This window comes from Rhinolophus ferrumequinum, chromosome 2 (genome assembly GCF_004115265.2).
Source record: "Rhinolophus ferrumequinum isolate MPI-CBG mRhiFer1 chromosome 2, mRhiFer1_v1.p, whole genome shotgun sequence".
Lineage (NCBI taxonomy): Eukaryota > Metazoa > Chordata > Mammalia > Chiroptera > Rhinolophidae > Rhinolophus > Rhinolophus ferrumequinum.
Window position 1 is genome coordinate 64741144 of NC_046285.1, and position 20170 is coordinate 64761313.

Here is a 20170-nt window from a genome sequence, read left to right on the forward strand (position 1 = left end):
ATGGTCAGGTTTAATTGTCCAAATGGTAGAAAACATTTACTTTGTTATCTGGTAAATTAAAAATGGCCAGAAGCTTTAGAAAGCATTAGGAGTCTTCTTTCTAAACTTTAGAAAGAGTTTAGAGAATAAAAACAACCTTTACTTTTGAAAATATTGACCTATTAAATCTGAGTTTCCTGGAGAATAGTCTGTATTTTTTAAAAGCTCCTGGATACATAAGAAACTGGTAACTTTGATTGCCTCCGAGGAGAGGTCCTGGGTGGGTGGGTGATATGGACAGGAGGGAGACCCCTCTTTGCAGAGTAGTGAACCGTGGTTACGTATTGCCTGTTACAAAATATTGTGTAAATTAAAAAAATCGCTACAGGTGATCCAGAGGTAGGTGATCCGGATTGAGAACCAGCGTTAATTAATGAATAAGAAACAAAATATTGTGAAATAAATAATTAAAATTTTCTATTACAGATAAGATGTGGTAGAATAGATTTGATCATTTGGAGGTTATTCACCTTAAAGAATCCAACTTTCCAGTGATGGGGAGAAAAATCAGGTACCACGAGGGGTGAAGGAGACAGTAAAAGGGGAAGTAGTGGCCAAAGACTATAAGTTGTTGTCTGGTGGACAGCGTCAGGGTTGGCTGTCGGAACCCTGTCTCCTCTCTACTCACTAGCTGACTAACTGTGCGACATGGGGACATTTCTCAGTCCCCCAGATTGGGAATATCAAATGAAACAACAAGTGAAGGTTTTACACACACACACGCAGCACTTAGCACAGTGCCTGGTGCCAAGTGAGTAGATAGGGTAGATTTGGATATTTTTGTGTGGAGGGCAGAAGAGTGAAGTTATAAAAGTGAAGAGAGATCAAGATGTTGCAGAGGATGAAGGAGAGGGGAATAAAAGTGCTGGCTGCAAGTGATTCTTGGAAAGGAGGAGAACCCCGTCCTCTGGGAGGGAAAGGAAGGAAAGAGGTACAGAGGTGAGGTGGCAACAGAGACATTTTAGAAGGGAGGAAGAAGCTGAAGGAGGTCAGGTAAGGAATTTTACTCCTCTTCTCTGCAAAGAAAGAGGCAAGGTGGGAATAGCACAAAATGTTTCATATGCCCACAATATCTGATGCACATTAGCCATATTTGTGGTTAAAGTAAACTGGTGCCAGACCTCATATCTAGATAAAAATATAGGGGGACTCCCTACTGTGTCACCTCTTTGCTGCTTCTATTTTAATTCATTACCTCTGGCACAAATCTTTCAAGGGCCATTTATTCATCAAGGCATTTAAAAAATATTTTTATTAAAAATATAGCTAGCATACAATATTATATGAGTTTCCGGGGTCCACCATAGTTATTCAACATTTATAGACCTAAAGAAGTGATCATCATGGTAAGTCCAGCAACCATCCGACACGGTACCATGCTATCACAATATTATCGACTGTATTCCCTATGCTAGATGTCACATCCCTATGACTTACTTGCTTTACACCTGGAAATTTGGAACACTTGTTCCCTTTCACCTTTTCTCCCCCTTTTAAACTTTTCAATTACAGTTGACATTCAATATTATTTTATATTAATTTCAGGTGTACAGTATAGTGGTTAGACATTTATGTAATTTAAGAAGTGATCCCCCTGACTAGTCCAGTACCACCTGGCACTATACATAGTTATTACCATATTATTGACTATATTCCCTATGCTTTACTTTACATCCCCATGACTATTTTGTAACTACCAGTTTGTACTTCTTAATCCCATCACCTTTTTCACCCTTACCCCCAATCTCCTCCCATTTATCAACCCAACAAATCTAGTACCCATCTGGCACTATGCTTAGTTATTACAATATCATTGACTATATTCCTTATGCTATAACCTACATCCCCATAACTACTTTGTAACAACCAATTTGTACTTCTTAATCCCTTCCTCTTTTTTCACCCACACCCTTAACCCTCTCCCATCTGGCAACCATCAAAATGTCCTCTGTACCTATGAGTTTGTTTCTGTTTTGTTTGTTTATTTTACTCTGTAGATTCCACATATAAGTGAAATCACAGTGCATCCTTCTTTCTCTGTCTGAAGTAGTCGACTCAGCACAACACCCTCCAGGGCCATCCATGCTGCCACAGATGGCAAGAACCCATTCCCTTCCATAGCTGAGCAATATTCCCTTGTATATATGCACCACCTCCTCTTTATCCATTCCTCCATCAACAGACACCTAGGCCGCCTCTCCATCTTGGCCATTGTAAACAGAGCTGCAGTGAACATAGGGATGCACACTTCCTCTTGAAGTAGCAATTTGAGTTTCTTTGGATAAGTACCCTGAAGTGGAATTACTGGGTCCTTCTTTGTCTCTTGTTATAACCTTTGTTTTAAAGCCTAATTTGTCTGGTATAAGTGTTGATACCCCAACTTTTTTTTTCATGAAACAACTTTTTCTGTACCTTTACTTTCCATGTCTGTGTGTCTTTCAATCTGAAGTGAGTCTCTAGTAGGCAGCATATGTAAGGATTTTCTTATACATGTAGCACTTCTATGTCTTTTGACTGGAGCATTTAATCCATTTATATTGAAAGTAATTGTTGATAGATATGTAGTTATTGCCATTTTATTATCAATAGTTTTGATTCCCCACCCCCCTTAACTTAAAGAAGTTCCTCTAACATTTCTTGTAATACTGGTTTAGTGGTGATTGATTCCTTTAGCTTTTTCTTGTCTGGAAAGCTCTCTGGAAACAGACAGTTTTCTCAATTTTAAATGGTAGCCTTGCTGTTGTTGGTCCCTTGCTTTTCATCACGTTGAATATTTTGTGCCAGTCCCTTCTGGCTTGCCAAGTTTCTGTTGAGAAATTAGCTGACAGTCTTATGAGAGCTCCCTTATAAGTTACTAGTTACTTTTCTCTTGCTACTTTTAGGATTCTCTCTTTGTCGTTAACTTTGCTATTTTAATTATAATGTGTCTTAGTGTGGGCCTGTTTGGGTTCATCCTGTTTGGGACTCTGTGCTTCCTGGTCTGTATGTTTATTTTCTTCGCCAGGTTAGGAAAGTTTTCAGTCATTATTTCTTCAGATAGGTACTCAATCCCTTGCTTTGTCTCTTTTCCCCCGTACCCCTATGATGTGTATGTTGTTTCACTTGATGTTGTCCCAGAGGTCTCTTAAAATATCCTCATTTCTTTGGATTCGTTTTTCTTTTTGCTCTTCCAATTGGATGTTTACTGCTACCTTGCCTTTCAAATCACTTATTTGATTCTCTGCTTCATCTAGTCTGCTGGTGATTCCTTCTAGTGCATTCTTCACTTCGGTTATTGTATTCACTTCTGACTGGTTCTTTTTTATGGATTCTATGTCCTTTTCTAATGCTTGCTATCTCATTCTCAAAGTTCTCACTAAGTTCCTTGAGCATCTTTATAACCATTGTTTTGAACTCTGTCTCTGGTAGGTTACTTCCCTCCATTTTGTGTAGTTCTTTTTCTGGAGTTTTCCCCCATTGTTTCATTTGGGATGCATTTCTTTGTTTCCTCATTTTGGCTGCCTCTCTGTGTTTGTTTCTATGTATTAGGTGGATCTGCTATGTCTTCCAGTCTTGGCCGGGTGGCCTTATGCAGCAGGTGACCTGTGGGGCCTTGGCAGTCTCCCTGGTAACCTGCTTCAGGTGCTCCAGGAGTGCATTCATAGTTGAAATACTTTACTACTCTGAAATGAGATTTATAGATGAAATAACCCACCTACATACATTTAAAAAATAATATAATGCCCAAACTATATAATATAGGAGAAATAAAAGTGAAGTAAGTTACCGTTAAATGTGTAATTCTCTCTGCGAACTTGCACTGGCTCCATCAGTAATACAATGGAATACATATCTATATGCTGACATCTATATGAATAATCACCATGGAGTGACAGCTGAAAACATTGGCTCATTTGGCTGTTTTATTATATTGGCAACTCAAATACCATGAACAGTCTTGCTGATGGTGATGTGATTTTCTGACATGAAGAATTTTTGGTAAAGTTTTGAACAAAATACACAGTTCTCTCAATTTACACAGTAGAGGCATTTTTCAAAAATTCAGTGGATTTTCAAAAATGCAAAAGACACTCAAATAGGAGATATTTTGTGTTTATACATAGAATGGAGTTAGACCATTATAAACAGGCTTTTCATCTACGTGAATGTCTAGTGGGACATGGAAAGTTCCAGGGCACTCAGGACAATTCTTTGTTGCATGGGACTTTCTTGCACCCGGCAGGACATCTGCCACATGTGGCTGTCAACTCTGGTCATGGTGACAACCAAGAAACACCCCACAGATTTCCAAAATGCCTACCACGGGTTGGCACCATCCCCTTTGAGAACCACTGCAGTTGGATATGTGTCTATAATTGAACTCTACGCTAGGAGAAGCTCACTACATGCTTGTTGAATAGAACGATTAAAAATCTCACAGATCCTCACAACCATCATTTTGAACTTTAGTTCATACTGTGGATGGCTGTACATATGAATGGAAGATCCAGACAGGGGTATCCAGATGTTTTAATCTTTCAAGCCTACCCCAGTTGCTTGGAGGTGACTGCCCTTAATGCTACATACAGGAAAAACCAAACAAACAAACAAACAAAACATGTGAAGTCTTAGAACCGTGCTTGGCTCATAACAAGTGCTTAGTAAATGTTAGTCACTAGTGTTATTACTCATCAGAGCAGGAAGAACATCTGCAGTGAGGTGATGCTGGTTTCTCTGACATGAGCCTAGATCATAGGGTCAGTGTCAATTTAATGAGCAAACGTGGCTGGAGATGGTCATTAAGATAAAGGAAAAGGAAGATTCCATCTAAGACTCCATAAGTACATGGCACAGATCACACTCCCTTGATGTTTTTTTCTCCTGCAAAGAGAATGTGAGATCGGATATGACTTTACTTTTGACCATTCAAACTGTTGCTTGCATCAGCAAAAACTACCCATACTGGGGTGATGGTTCAGTTTGGGGTTTATTCTCCTACACACAAATACACAGAGACGTGCAAAGAACATAGGCTGTTGTATACTTTTTAGGTTGTTATAAATAATTTGTGCATCTCTAAACTTGAGAAGAGAGAAAAATTTCTCATGAACATGGAAAAGTTCAGCTACAAAGGAATTCTTAGCTGTAATAGGAGTGTGTAATTGAGAGAATGTAAAAAAATGAAGATGTAGTTTCTCTAGTACAGTGAAAGAGAGAGATGGTTCTTTTTTTCCTTGAGTAAAGCATCTATAAAATGCAAAAGAAAATGACTCTGGACTCTGGAGCCAGGAATTCATGATGCCAGCATTTTGCAATAACATCCCCTTTCATCTACACATCTCACAACAGTTTATGGGCACCAATTAAGTTTCACCATACTCTTACAACTCACACTGAGTTTTATTCACTCCTTTTTTTACTGAGGAAAACCAGGGCAGAGAATGTTTGAAGAGGCACTTGTAGTTACAGAGCTGGGATTTGAACCCTGTACCAAATATTCTGGCCCAGGGAGAAAGGGGGCCTACATACGTAGTAACTTGACAGTTTACTCATGGCTGCTGTTTCATGGAGCAGGAAGTGATCTCCAGCAACCTGAAGGGGAAGAAATAAGCTAGGAGTTCAGGGAGGGTCTTGGGGACCAACAGTGAGGACCAGAGATCCTGATTTAGAGCGAAGGGACATGGACCTGGTGTCTCTGACCACCACACTCCTGTCTTAGCTACCGTGTCCCTGAATGGGTACATTGAGATTGCAATTCATACTAACCACTCTAGGTTCTTCTCCAGTGGAGTATGTGTGTGGACAGGACTTACTGTAGGGGCAAGAGGAGAGAGGTCTGGTATTGGTGGACAGAGAGGGCAGCCAGTTACCAAGTGAAGGGGCACCAGGAAGAAAATCAAAGGACAGCAGATTATGTTACTCCTTCTTACTTGCTCCCTTGGCCCTATTTAAAATGAAACTAAAAAAAAAGCCTAGGCTAGGTCTGAAATCAATCTCTGCTGGCCAAATGGGACAACTACACCTAAGACATATCCAGGCTTAGAATTGTCCAGGACCCCAAATAAATCTATTTGGGCCTACCAGAACTTTTGAATTGAGACTAAAAATAATTTGAAATAATTCACTTTCTCTCTTCATATCATCTTAAGGTGAATTTTTAAAGGTTGTGCATGAGTATTTTCACTTAAATGGAGCTAGACTTAGAAGAGGGGAATGACTGGGAAGCCCCAGTAAAGGCAGGTGCAAATTCTTGGGGCAAGCAGGGATTTCACAGGCTCAACGTTACCACATTTCTAAGGTTAAATCAAATACATAAAAACAGCAGCAAATCATTCATGTCTTTATAGTTACATACTACATTGGAGGAGAATTTATTAGCACATCTAAATCTGAAAATGAAAGGTTATTGTATTGTTATATTATATTTACAAGGCTAAGTTACAAGTAGAGGGCAAAAAGCAAAAATTTCTGGTTGCTATCAGTTTTTATTCCAAATTGCATCAGTTCATTAAAAACAAACAGTTTAAAAAGGACTATAACAAATACTTTAAAAAGTTTACACTAACATAAAAATAATACAAATCAGAAGTATATAAATTATAGATTTTCATTAAACAGTATTAAAATAGCTGCGAGTAACAGTTAATATGGCTATATATAGACATGAACGTTTATAGATTATGCTTACATTCTTGCTTATACCAGCGTTTTAGAAAATGTTGAGATAATATTACCTGCATTAAAAAACACACAGCAAAAGTCGTCTAGCTAGCCTTCTATCATCCATATTTCAGTAAGCTACAATATAATGGTAATTGCCGTTTATGATTTGGGGGCGTTTTAAAAGATCCCCAAATGCCTTTTAGGTTATCAAAGAAAGATAAAAGGATATTTGATAGTTTTTTAACCTTTGATATAGTTTTAATGGTGAGTTATTTTATGGTCCTTTGGGTCTTGAAAATTTGGGAAATCACATGTAGTATTGAAACATTCTCTTAATCGGAACATGCAATTAACCAGAAAAGTCCTTTTTCTAAGCTTGCACCCTAACAGACAACTTGTGATAAAGGAAACGTGGCCAGCCAGGGAAAAAATTTCCTTTTTTTATAAACCTTGAACTGAGAATGTCCCTCACCAATTATATGGGGTCCCTTGGGCCTCAGAACTTTCCACAAGCGGTTAGGTCTCTATGGCGATGCATCTGGCTGCTGAAGCGGAACACAGGTGAAAAGGCGGCAGCAGGCAATGGGACACCGTGGGGAGAAGGTCTGGCTGCAGAAAACCACGCAGAATCTGTTTGAGCATCTAGGAGTGCCTGTTCGGTCTTGTTCGGAATCTGCACAACCACCAGGTTGGCCTGCCTTAGACTTCCCACCTGTCCAGGAAGGCTGGCGCTGCACACCCCCAGGTGTTAGCTTCTGGTGGCTGCCCCTGCGGGGAACTGGTGGCTCCCTCTGGGACCCCACTTCCGTTGATGCTTAAGCTTCACCCTTCTCCTACCCTCAGAGGCTATGACTCTGAAAGGAGTCCATTTTGCCCAGCCCCCTGGTCTCATGCAGCCGTTCAACACCCCCGTTCAAATTACACTGCAGGGCGGCCAGCGGTGCCAGGGGAGGTAAGTCACCCCCGGAATCTCTCAGTCTACAATGGACATCTCGCTGAACAAGTGGCTAGAGGAAGTGCGGCCATCACGAGTTTGGGGGTTGAGTTTGGTCTTCATCCTCTGAGAGTACCCCCTTGCCATGCCTCCTGGGGGACCCTGGAGGCTTCCCCAGCAGTACTGGCATGGGGGGGCTGCATCCTTTCTTGTTGGCTTCCTCTTCCAGGTTGCAAGTTCTTGGAGGGACAGGGACCTTTTAAACTCACCCCTGGCTCCCATCACTAGCACATGGCCCAGCACATAGTTACTGCTCAATAAATATCTCTTGGTTAAGTGAAAGAATGAGGAAATTACCACCAGCATTTGGTCCCATTGTTGAAGCCTGCTTGAGCCTTGGAGTCACAGGCCTGGGTTCAAATCCCAGTTCCACCTCTTAACTAGCTGGATGACTCTGGGAAGGTCAGTTAATCTCTCTCTGCCTCATCCCCTCGTCCACGAAATGGGGACAGTAATATCCTCCACGTGCCTTAGCATGCTCCCTATGTAGTACTCTCTATACCTTTCCATTAAAGTATTTTAGCCAGTTATTAACCATTTTAAGAGGGGAAGTGAAATAACCTACTCCTTAAGGGGGGAAGTGAGATAACTAAGCTATCTTGAGAGCCTCTTTTCTCCCCAGGGGAATGCAAAGCAGAGGGGCTGAGAGCCTTACACGACACTGCTCTCCCTTTGCCTGTCCCCCGGTTAGGGGCAGTTGGGCAGTCAGAAGTGGACACCGAAGTGGAGGGAAGAGCCATGTCTCAGGGTGTTGGAAGCATGGGATATTCAAAGCTTGCCAGCTTACTCCGGGGAGGGGTACGTTTCATAGCCAAGTTCACTCGCTCTATCTGGAAACGTGGATGATTTATTAGTGATTTGAAGTCGAGTTGGGAGCTGAGAAAGTGGAAACAGGGAAGATCACACTGCTCATCACATTACCCACTTCCATCATCTACACTCATGGGTATTTGGGAGAGAGAATGCAGGAGAGTGAGATATAGGGGTCTGGACGGATATGGGAGTTGGGGGAGGAAGGAACAGATAGGCTACAGAGGAAAGAGATACAGGCAAACACACCTCTCTCCTAGAAATGTATTAAAGCTTTTGTGAAAAGACAATTAAAGTGAATCACTGTATGGCAGAAGATCAAATGACAACATGCAATGGAACAAGTTTTAATGCCCTGGTCTTAACATAATTAGCTGGATAGGAGAGCAGTCATGTACTCCCCAAAGCAATACAGTATCCCATTTTCATTTCTGAAATGCACAACTGGATTATTGCTCTTTCCTCTTACCAAACTCAATGAAACACGTTGATTTTACTTCACCTCATTTGCTGTTTTAAAAGAAGTTGTTAAATAATTTTGTAATTAAAAAATAGAAATGTGAAAATAATTACTTAGATATCCTCTGCAACACAAATAAATTGCAGTGAAATATTAATTTAACATACCCAATGCTTAAAATTGCATACATGTGTGAAACAAGAATCCGATGAATTATCCTGCTTTGATGAACTACAGCATCTTTCTAAGGAACACTTTTTGCACAAGTTACAGTGTCGGAGGGAGAGGCTGCTGGCTTCTGCAGGGATCACACCCCATGAGCAGGTTCAAGCTCTTTGAAATTGAGTTTGCCTCAGGCTAAGCCAGAAGACACCTGTAGTAAAGTGTAGTAGTCAGGGCTGTTGGGAAAGTCAGTTCTGTCTGCAGGGGAGACAACAGGAGAGGGTGGATCCTGCTTTTGTGAATAAAACATCTCTGGGTAACACACTGGTTAGAAATGAAGCTGTATTGCTGGCAAAAAAGAATACAAATGCTGATTACTCATCTCTGGCTAGAGAGCAAAATTAGATCATTCCTAAGTGCTTTGAGGTCCTTGGATGAAAGGTAATTGTAAATACCACAAAGTTAATTACAGGGCTGTTTATGGTCTCAGAAAACTGGAAACAACCTAATATTCAACAATAAGGAAATGGTTAAGGAAATTATGGCATATCCAACTGATGCAGTATTATTACGTAGCCAACAGAAAGGATTACAAAGAATTGCTGCTGACATGGGAAAGGGCTTATTATGTTAAGTGAAAAACACAAAATTAAAAGAAAACACTATTTCTAGTGTGATCTCATTCTATTTAAAATAATATAGAGGAGGGAAATAATTCAGTAAGTGAACAGTTATTATGTCTAAGTACTAGAATTGTGGGTTATTTTTGTTCTCTAGACTTTTCCGTATTTTCCAAGTTTCATAAAATGAAAATATAAAAAGTGTGTTATGGTCACAAATTCTTTGACATTTGTTGAGGCTTTTTTTATGGCTCAGTTTGTAGTTAGGTCTCATGAATGTTTCATATATATATTGGGAAGAATGTATATTCTGTAGAGGATGATATCCTGTGTTATCATTGAGATATAGCTTGTTAATTGCTCAAATCTGTTTCCTTACTGATTTGTCTCAGTTGAGCTACCAATTACTAACGGAGTACATTAAAATATCTAATAATCTGACAGTGAATTTTGTCCATTTCTCCCTGTAGTCCTATCAATGAGGCAGTGTTATTGGGTACGTATAAATGAGTATCGTTAGATCTTCCAGGTGAATTGAAACTTTAATCAATGTTATTACCTTCTTAACTTTTAATAAAGCTTTTTAACCATAAGGTTCATATCAGCTTGCTTTTCATTAGACTTTGTCTGACAAGTTTCAACCTTTCTGTATCTGTGTGTTTTAGATGTATCTTTTATAAAATTATACCTGTTTAAATCCAGTTTGACAATCTTTGTCTTTTAACTGGACCATTTAATCCATTTAGATTTATTGTAATTACTAATATACTTGGATTTATTCTATCATGTTGTGTGTGTGTGTGTGCGCGCGCGCCTTCTATTTGTTCTGTCTTTTCCATGAGTTGTTTTTTTCCTCCTCTTTACTGGTTTTTTTTTTTTTGGATTGATTCCTCCCCCTCACCCCCACCCCCGGCCCTGCATTCTTTCTCCCTCTACTAGTTTGGAAATTATATCACCTATTTGTACTCTTTTAGTGGATACTCCAGAAATTTTAGTATGGAAACTTGAATTATTAAGGAGAAATCAATGTCTTTATCTTCCTCTTGAAAAATATCAGACATTTGGAACACACTAACACTCTCACCCCCTTTAAGTGATATGGTTTTGTGATGTATTTATCTTTTATCCCCATAATAATGATGATAATAATTTTAATTATTTAAAAATTTTAAAAATAATTTAAATTTCAATATTTAAATTTATCATTATTTTATAAGGACAATATCTTTACTTACCCATTCACCCCTGTAATTGCTCTTCATTTCTGGTTAAACCTTTAGCTCTTCCATCTTTCCCTCTGCCTGAGGTAAATACCTGACCTTTTCCTTTAGTGACGATCTATTGATGGCAAACTCAGTTTTGTGTGTGACTGAAATGTCTTTATTTCGTACTTATTCTTGAGAGATTTTTGCTAATAGTGACTTTCTCTCAGCATATTGACAATATCCCTGTCTTCTGGCTTCCATTTTTGTTATAGAGAAATAAGCTCTCAGCCTATCTGTCATGCCTTTGAAGTTAATCTGCCTTTCCCTCTGTCTGCTTTTAAGATTTTCTCTTATCTTGGTGTCTGCAATACCTCTGTGATATGTCTAAATGTGGGTTTTTAAATTTTATCATACTGGGCTTTTGGAATCTGTGGACTTCATCAATTCTGGAAACTTATTATCTTTTTAAAATATTGCTTCTGACTTATTTCTCTTTTCTTTTTCTGAAATCTTGAATAGACCTTATTTTTGACCTTTTCTATTTATCTTCCATGTTTCTTAACCTAGCTTTAATATTTGCCATTCAAGAAATCTCTATGTATTATACTCTATTTTTCAGATCCATCTCTCTGTTTACTAATTATCTTTTCAGATGTACCTAATTTGTCCATTGAGTTTTTATTTCAATTATTTTATTTTTCATTTCTAGAAATTCTAGAGTTTTTAGAGTCTTTTGCTGTTTCTGATATTTCCAACCCTTCTTTTATTTCTTTAAACTCATTATAGATATATTTTTCATACACTGTCCAAATATCTGAAGTTTTTTTTCTGTTGTATATTTTTTCTTACTCAAAGTCCTTGTTGTGTGTTTTATGACTTTTGAGTGAGAACACATACTCCTTGAACTTTTATAGGATTCCTTTGAGGCTTAGGTTGGAGGTGAGCTTTTCCAGAGAAGTGTGTATTTGCTTTTGCCAGCTGCTAAAGGGACAACTACTTGAGACAACATTAAGCACAATTCTTAGGTTGAGGTTTGAATTTCCCAGGTAGCGTGAATTCGGGCTAAAACTCTCTTGTGATCACCTTAAAGTTACAAAATCTCAAAGGGAGATTACAATTTTCCTCCTTTACTAGTTTCAGGGTATGAGGTGGTTATTTCTAGTTCATCCTTACACAGAGTATGAGGTCTTTTGGGGGTCCCAGGTCTAGTTGAGTGGTGTTTTAAATCTCATACTTATACCTTGGATAGGTTTTGGGCATTGTCTCCTGTCCCTGTGCCCTCCCCCAAACTGTGAAACTGAAGCTCAAGGTCACCAAGTTCTGTAGATGCCCTCAAGGCAAAAGTTTATTTCTGTTCACTTTCTTCTCTGTATTCCTACTTCCAGAACGTTTTTGTCCTATGCGTATTTTCAACTATTTTTATAAAGCTTTGACCAGAATTTTTAATTGATTGCAGTTAGAGTGGGTATCTAGTTCACCATGCTGGTGAAACAGAAGCCTATTCATAAAAATAATAAAAATATATCTGTATATTTATTTTTGGTGATTATTTTATATCTCCTTCCCCTCAAACATGAAATAACTTCTTTACAAGGGATCTATGAGGTTGTCATCTTTTCATAAAGCCTTAGAACAAAATGGACAGACATATTAGTAAGAGATAATACACTCCAGTATACTACCAGGTCTGCTTATTCTTAAATTAGATCAGAATCAGGTTATGCCCATTTTGTATATCAATCAATTATAATTGAGTACATGAAATCAACATATCAGAAATGCCAGAGAGCCTCTTCACGTATGGCATCCATAGATAGCTTACAATAAGCCTCCAGGATACCTTACTGGATACAAAGCAATTAAAATCAAGTTTCAGAACAAAAGAGAAAATGCAGGGTGTTGGGTATTGGAAACCCACAAAATATCTGAACTTTACTTTTGGATGAAAATTCTTTTCTTAATCAGTTATGTTTGTTGATAAATTGTCAAATGTACTGGCTCAAATTTCATTAGTTTTTTTTTTCCCCTGCCCATTCTCTGAGGGTGGGATGACAGAGGGTAAGTATCAAAGCAGTCTACAAATCCCCAGACCAGGTTCTTGATTCCCAAAGTCGTAGTAACCAGGATTGCTGCCGTCTGAGGTCAGTGCTTCCCAGTGCAGGCAGGCTCTTGGAACATCCTGAATACATTCCCCTCACTCTCTTTGGTTTGAAGGTGTTGCCAAGGAGAAAGGGAGCTAGGAAGAGGAAGGAAAAGGATGGGGGAGAAAGTATAAAATATGCTTTGGAAGGAAACAACTAGCAATTCCCTTGACAGGATTTTTACTTAGTTTCAAAATTTAGTAAGCGTTTTACGAAGCTTGGATGGAGCCTGAGCCTCTACCATGATAACTGAAATTGTTTGGCTGGAGATTTCACTAAGTCTCTAAAATGGAACTACCTGAGGGACTGAACTGCCTTCTGAGCAGGAACAGCAAACCAGTGTCACTGATTTGAGACGGAGGCAAACTGGAGAACACACTCCTGCTCTCCGTAGGGGTACCTCTGCTCGGTTTGGCCAGCTGTTCATAGGCAGGAATGTGGACCTAGTGGTGTTTTCAAAAGTCAGAAATCAGCATTTTTATGAGAAATTGCATAATTTTTAAAGTGTTAGCAACTATCCATTAAAAAAAAAAAAACTATAAAGAAAGCCAAACAAAACACATTTCTGGGATGGATCCTATCCATGGGTCACCAGTCTGCAACCTTTGTATTGGACTTGACTATTCTCTGGAACCCTACTGTGAAAGAATTTATTACATCCTTTGCTGGAGCAGAGCAGGGAGAGGGAGGGAAGAAATGTGGGGCCACTCATGAAGAGTGTGAGTTGACAGAGAAGAAGAGAAGTGGGGTGAAGGGAGAGCGGGGAAGGCAGCCGTGAAGCCCTCATTGTTCTGAGTGGACTGGGCCCGGGGCCAGAAAGCCCCATGGTGGATGCGCTGCCTTTCCAACAGCTGGATATGAAAGAACAAATCAGATCCTATTTCAGGATGCTGTTCAGTCCAAATGTGAACTTTCTGAGTCATTCTTTCCATATGAAATTTATCGAAGAACATAAAAAATATTTTCAGGGATAAAATGCAATATCCCTGAAAGATAAGCAAATTCATAATATTTGTTTACACCAAACAAATGAAAGCTACTTTTATAAGGAATTCTTTTCTAGTCATCAATTAAACAGGTCTGTAAAGACTTCTACCAGCTAACATTCCTTAGTTTGTTGCATTAAAGAAAAAAGGTATAACACATCATTTTAGTGTGTTTAGACGGACTTTTCACCACGCTCTGCACATGGGATCTCATTGTGTTGAGCCAAACCTGCGTACGACCCTTAGGTGGGCAGCAAATGAGATCAGCCCCTCACCACCCCATGGGTTGTTGGTAAATGTCCCCACTTCTTTATGAGCTTTTTGAAATATCTCTTTCCCACTTCTCCCAAAGGACAGCCTTGTCTACCTCAGAGAGGAAGAGAAATATATACCACAATAATGGAGACCCACTGAATGTGCACAAGAAACTGCCTTCCAGTGCTGGAGAGGACCGAGCCATGCTTCTAGGATTTGCAATGATGGGCTTCTCAGTCCTAATGTTCTTCTTGTTTGGAATAACCATCCTAAAGCCTTTTATGCTCAGGTAAGAAACAGAGAAAGATAGTGCCAGAATTTCCAATTCAGATCAGACGCAGGCACAGTGGTAGAGGAGGGAGGCTGGTTGGTTTCTGCAGCCCCCTGACCGGTGCCTAGGACAGAAAAGAGATTCACTTGTTCCTGTCTCAGTGCTGGGAGGCCGCTGGGTGGAGGAAGAGGTGGTAAGAAAATGGAAGGTATTTCTTTGCTGCTCCCCGCTTCAATCTCAAAAATACTTCCAACAACTAGTTCACAAATTAGATATTCATGTAGGTAACAAATTCTTGCTTTGACATACAGATATCCGCTGGAAGGGTTGATTTATGCCTTATACATGAATACAATAAAAGTTTGAGAGTCTGAGTTTTTTGAATTTGATGATGTCTACTTGGAATATACCGTGTTTCCCCGAAAATAAGACCGAGCCGGACCATCAGCTCTAATGCGTCTTTTGGAGCAAAAATTAATATAAGACCTGGTATTATATTATTATATGTTATATTATATTATACCCGGTCTTATAGTAAAATAAGACCTGGTCTTATTTTACTCAATAAATATTGAGTAAATAAATATTGAGTAGTTGCTCAATAAATATTAGTTTCTTTCCTTTTCTTATAATTAGTTTCCTTATTAGATACATGTAAAACTTGTTACCATTTATTAAATATATATGACAAATATACAATGTTTCATCCTTTCTAAACCACAGCAAACCCATAATGGAAGCATTATTTTAATTTTATAAATGAGAAAGCTGAGGATCAGAAAGGCCAAGTAACTTGCCCAAAGTCACACAGCCAGTAAAGAATCTGCCTGTCATTCTGACATAAGACTTCTTGCCTCCTAATACTTAAACGAAGGTTGCTGCAATGTGGGGGATGGACATTTTGATTAGGCAGGAGAGGAGTTGTTTAATTTTAGAGGATTGCTCACACAACATGAAGTATTTTGGGGAAGGGCAGTACTGGGAAAGCAAGGAACACTTTCTCTTTGGCTAGCCAATGAACAACACAAGGCCCAGAGGGAATGGGCAAAGGGATGCCTAGGAGTTCAGCGAAGAAAAGAGATCATAGAAAAAGAAGTGGGTGGCCTGCTTTTGTTATTTGTCAGCCTAATCTCCTGCCATTCCAGGCTTAACATGGTTAGGGCAACAATGTGTAGGTCACCATCCAGTATAGCACACATAGTGCCACTCTTAGAAGGATCCCAGGAGAATTTTTCTCTCTGATATTAGCACCAGGAAAATCTCTTCTTGCTCCTGATCAACCAGCTTACTTTTATTCAATGGACACCAGGAATCTCATACCTGGTTGTGTTTCCTTTATTGCTTTGGCTGCTAGGAAGCTCAGAGCCAAATCTGTGGCCCAGTTCTCACAACTAACAGAGATCTTATGATCTACAAGTTTGGTGTTTGTACCTCACTCTTGACTTCATTCTAGCTTTCTACTTTCCTTTTCCTGTTGCTACATTTTCTTTCTGTCTGTCTATCTATCACCTCTGCATTACATATATATGTAAATTGGATAAATATGTGTGTGTATGTGTATGTTTGTGTGCAGGTCAGATTGTCTTTTAAAAATGTGATATATTTGCTAGATGGTTTGAAGATGGCACCAAACTCTTGCTCATAGTTAAATTTTAGTTTTCAAAACATTTCTGGAAATTGTTGTTTTTTTAAAGTGACTTAGTGAATGCTTAAGAGTGGTGAATTCTCATCTCTCTCTTGCCTTGTGATCTTGTGGCACCAGAGAGTAGTTTTGCTCCATAAAAATGATAATTAAGAGGCTTGGGTAGCTCATATCTATTTCCACCCTGTTAAATACTTATCTCTCAGTCAAAGGATGGATTCTGTCTGTTTGTAGACAGATAGACACACAATGCTATTGAAAGAATGTGCTCATTTTTTTTCAGGGCTAAATATATCCCTGGTTCCACCTGAAAGGGCTGGCCCAGCCCTTGTGCATAGGAAAGAATGTCCCTCTCTCTATATTGGAGCTTCCTGAAATCTTCAAGGAAGGTTCAAATCATACTCCATTCGGCACTTGGCTAGGATTTAGAGAGTTTAAGTTCTAACACAGATAAGCAGAGAACTCTAAATAAGTATAGAAATTAATTTTGTGAAAAAGTAGGCCAGTGCTAAACCTGTGAAAGAACCTTATTTTCCATTTTTGTATTTTTCACTTGTCCAACATATTATTCTTCTAGCCCCCATCCAGTGATGTTTTTATGTCCTGGGCCTTAAGATTGTGTTAAACTACACTGTGTATCTCAGCTTTGCTATATTATTTTAAAGTGCAATGATGACTTACGGTCACAGATCGTAATAGAAGTACAGTATGAAGCTAGCTAAACAATGCTTTTCAAATATTCTGACTTCAGGATTCGATACTCTAACTTCTTGTGTCTAAGGCACCAGGAAACACACAGGGACTCACCTAGGTGTGGGTGTGAGAGTGCTCGAGGAGCTGGTCCTGTATATTCCGTCATAGCCATTCTTCTCACCCTCATTTCCTTCATCTTGGACTTGGGCTCTACTGATTTCACACATACATGTCCTTTCTCTTCAACACCACAGTCTTCTTGGGAAGAAATGGCTAGCACTTCTCATTGCACCTGTGACATCCTACGTATGGTGTCCCTAGGAAAATTCTCACGGAAGGCTTTCCAAGTCAAACTGAATTCACTGCACTCACTGAGCCTTTACTATGTGACAGGCATTGTGCTTTAAACTTTTTTTCCTAATCAACAAACACAACGTTTCTTGGGTGCTTACTATTAAGCTGTGAGGAATGTAAGGATGCCTAGGACGCAGGTCCTGACCTCAAGGAACCACTGATGGCAAAGATGTGGTGGGTTTTCTCATGAGACGACGTGTGTGATTTGCATTTGCCTCTGTGGAAGCAGAGTGGGTACATGGAATTGTTCCTTGTGACCAGAACTGCTGGGGGCTGTGTTGACTGAGCCCTGTTGTTGGTCTCCTTCCAAAGGCACATTGTCATCAGGGCAAGCCAGTGGATGCATCTTGAAATGATGACGCATGAGAGGTGATAAGGTTTCTGAGTGTGTGTGAATCTTGGTGGTTACAGTATTTATGGTAATACGACTCAAAGCATGGTTCTCCAAATACTTGCATCACCAATTCTGTTAAATAGACAGATTCCTGGGCCTCAACTCCGATCACGTGAACCCAGATCTCTGGGTGTGAAGTGTAGAATCCATATTTTTACAAATTCTTCATTCTAACACATTCATTCATGTGACTCTGAAGTTTGAAAACCATGGATCTAAGAGTTGGTGTAGTGAGAAATATGCTAGGAGGGTCATAACTGATATGGGACTTGGCAATTTGCTGCTATGTATTCCATCTCCATGTCCTCCATGCTCCCTAATCATTGTGTTCCTTCTGTGATGGCTCTATATTACCTCAGAATAGATAAACGCCTCCGGTTACCACATTAGAAATCTAGAACTAAGTTTTCTAGAGGGTGAAGATCATTTATTTTTTTTCAAATTGAAGCACTCAGAGAGAAGAATCGAACTGCACCACCATGCACACCCACATCATGGATGACTGGATGGGCTGTGCTTTCACCTGTGACGTGGCCTGCCAAGGTCAGGGCAAATACCCGTGTCTTCAGGTGGTTGTGAACCTCACCCATTCAGGTCAGAAAGCTCTCCTACATTATAATGAAGAGGCTGTCCAGATAAATTCCAAGGTAATGTAAAGTTCACATAATTACAAAGTTCTAATCACAGCAACCCTTTCCCGTCAGCCTGTCCTAGCAGGGTGCAGAACCCCGGGCCGTCTCTAGGGATAAATCTGTTTCTTTTCAGTTAGTGTTTTCATAGTGGTCAAAGCAGAATAAATGAAGCTAAAAGCATTGTTGGAGGGAAAAATGGGGCATACGGAAAGGGGAGATATTATTCCAATTTCATAAATTGGTGTCTAGAATTTATAGGCTGAGCCAAAGAAGAGTCATTTGTGGGTGGTCTTATTTTTGGAGGACCCACTCCCCATATAAAAAATGGTAAAAAGTCCACCTGAAATCGAGCAATAATTTTTCTCACCAGAGAAATGTAAAGGATTATTACAATTTTGATTTTAAGAAGTTACTCAACTGGTTCTATGACAAAATGTACACTTACACCTGCCAAAGTTGGATTGGATTATATTAATTGACATGTTACACGTTGTCTTTACTTAAGCACTAATTTCAATCTGATGATTTCTGTTTTCTATTTTGGATGTGATGATTTTTAAGGTTTCAAACATTTTTGTAGGCTCTTGGCACAGTGCTTGGTGGGAACGTAATAAGCTGGGAACTTTTTGGGAAAAAATCGCCAGCTGATAGAACTCCCTTATTCTCCATTGGTTCTGCCTCCCAGGAACCAGAGCCCAGGTGGGGCCCTTTCCTGTGGGCCTCGGGCAAAAGCCTCCATGTGCTAATCCTTTAGGGAAAGATCTTACTACAGGAAATCAAGACAAAGATGACAGAGGGATTAATAGGTGTTGTATGCACAGAGAGAGCTCAATATGTACTTGTTGAAAGGACAAATGGATTGAGTTACTGTTCAGGAATAGACTGCATGTGGGGAGAAGCGTGGTCCTTAGGAAGTTGGTCACCGCCTTTACTACGGTGTCTTTATTCTAAGAATACCTTCCCACATCCTCGCCTGGGGCCTGGAAGTGGCCATTTCACTGTGGCCCTCCTGCCAACCCTTTCCTGCGAACGATGTAATAGGTTTCATCACCTTCTGAGACTGAAACTCCCCACAAATAGCTTCAGTTTGAAGCTATTTCAGAATTAAAACTGTTAAGTGCTTGATGTCAGAGAGGGTATCCTCATCTTTCTTCCTCTTCCATATTCCTAGTGCTTTTACACACCTAAGTGCCACCGAGATAGAAATGATTTGCTCAACAGTGCTCTGGACATAAAGGAATTCTTCGATCACAAAAATGGAACCCCCTTTTCATGCTTCTACAGTCCAGACAGCCAGTCTGAAGATGTCATTCTTATAAAAAAGTACGACCAAACGGTCATCTTCCACTGTTTATTTTGGCCTTCCTTAACTCTGCTAGGTGGTGCCCTGATTGTTGGCATGGTGAGATTGACACAGTACCTGTCCCTACTGTGTGAAAGACACAGCACTGCACTCAAGAGGTGATATAGGCGGCTAAGTGCCTCGAATGGAAAAGCATCAATTCAAACTGTGAAGTGTGGGGAGAAGCAAAGGAAGGAGCAGAGAAATGCTTTTTAGCAATTAATGTGAAGCCACAAATTACTAAATAAACTGAATAATTAAATAGAGCAATATTGACTAATAATGAACAATTTTGGCGTTTTCTCCACTTTCTGTTGTGCAGTAGTGGGGAGAGCATGTGTCTCAGATGAGGGTTTGAGTCTGTAGGTCTTAATGACAACTTTCCAGATATGGTCCCTTTGGCAATTCAGCTGTATGTTTGAGCCTCTCTCTCTTTTCACCTATAAAATGGGGATAATCTCTTTTTTCATGGGATTATTTTAGGGAATATGTGAAACGCCTAGCTTAGTTTCTGGCACCTAGTAGAGG

The 20170-nt window shown here is 39.6% G+C and overlaps 1 protein-coding gene across 1 annotated transcript; it reads left to right on the plus strand.

Moving 5' to 3' along the window:
* Positions 1 to 7571: 7571 nt before the first annotated feature.
* On the plus strand, positions 7572 to 19839 carry KCNMB3 (potassium calcium-activated channel subfamily M regulatory beta subunit 3). Its single transcript, XM_033128701.1, has 4 exons — positions 7572 to 7633; positions 14412 to 14603; positions 18117 to 18315; positions 19472 to 19839. Exons 1-4 carry the CDS (start codon positions 7572 to 7574, stop codon positions 19763 to 19765), a joined length of 747 nt encoding a protein of 248 aa, XP_032984592.1. The 3' UTR covers positions 19766 to 19839.
* The last annotated feature ends 331 nt before the right edge of the window (positions 19840 to 20170 follow it).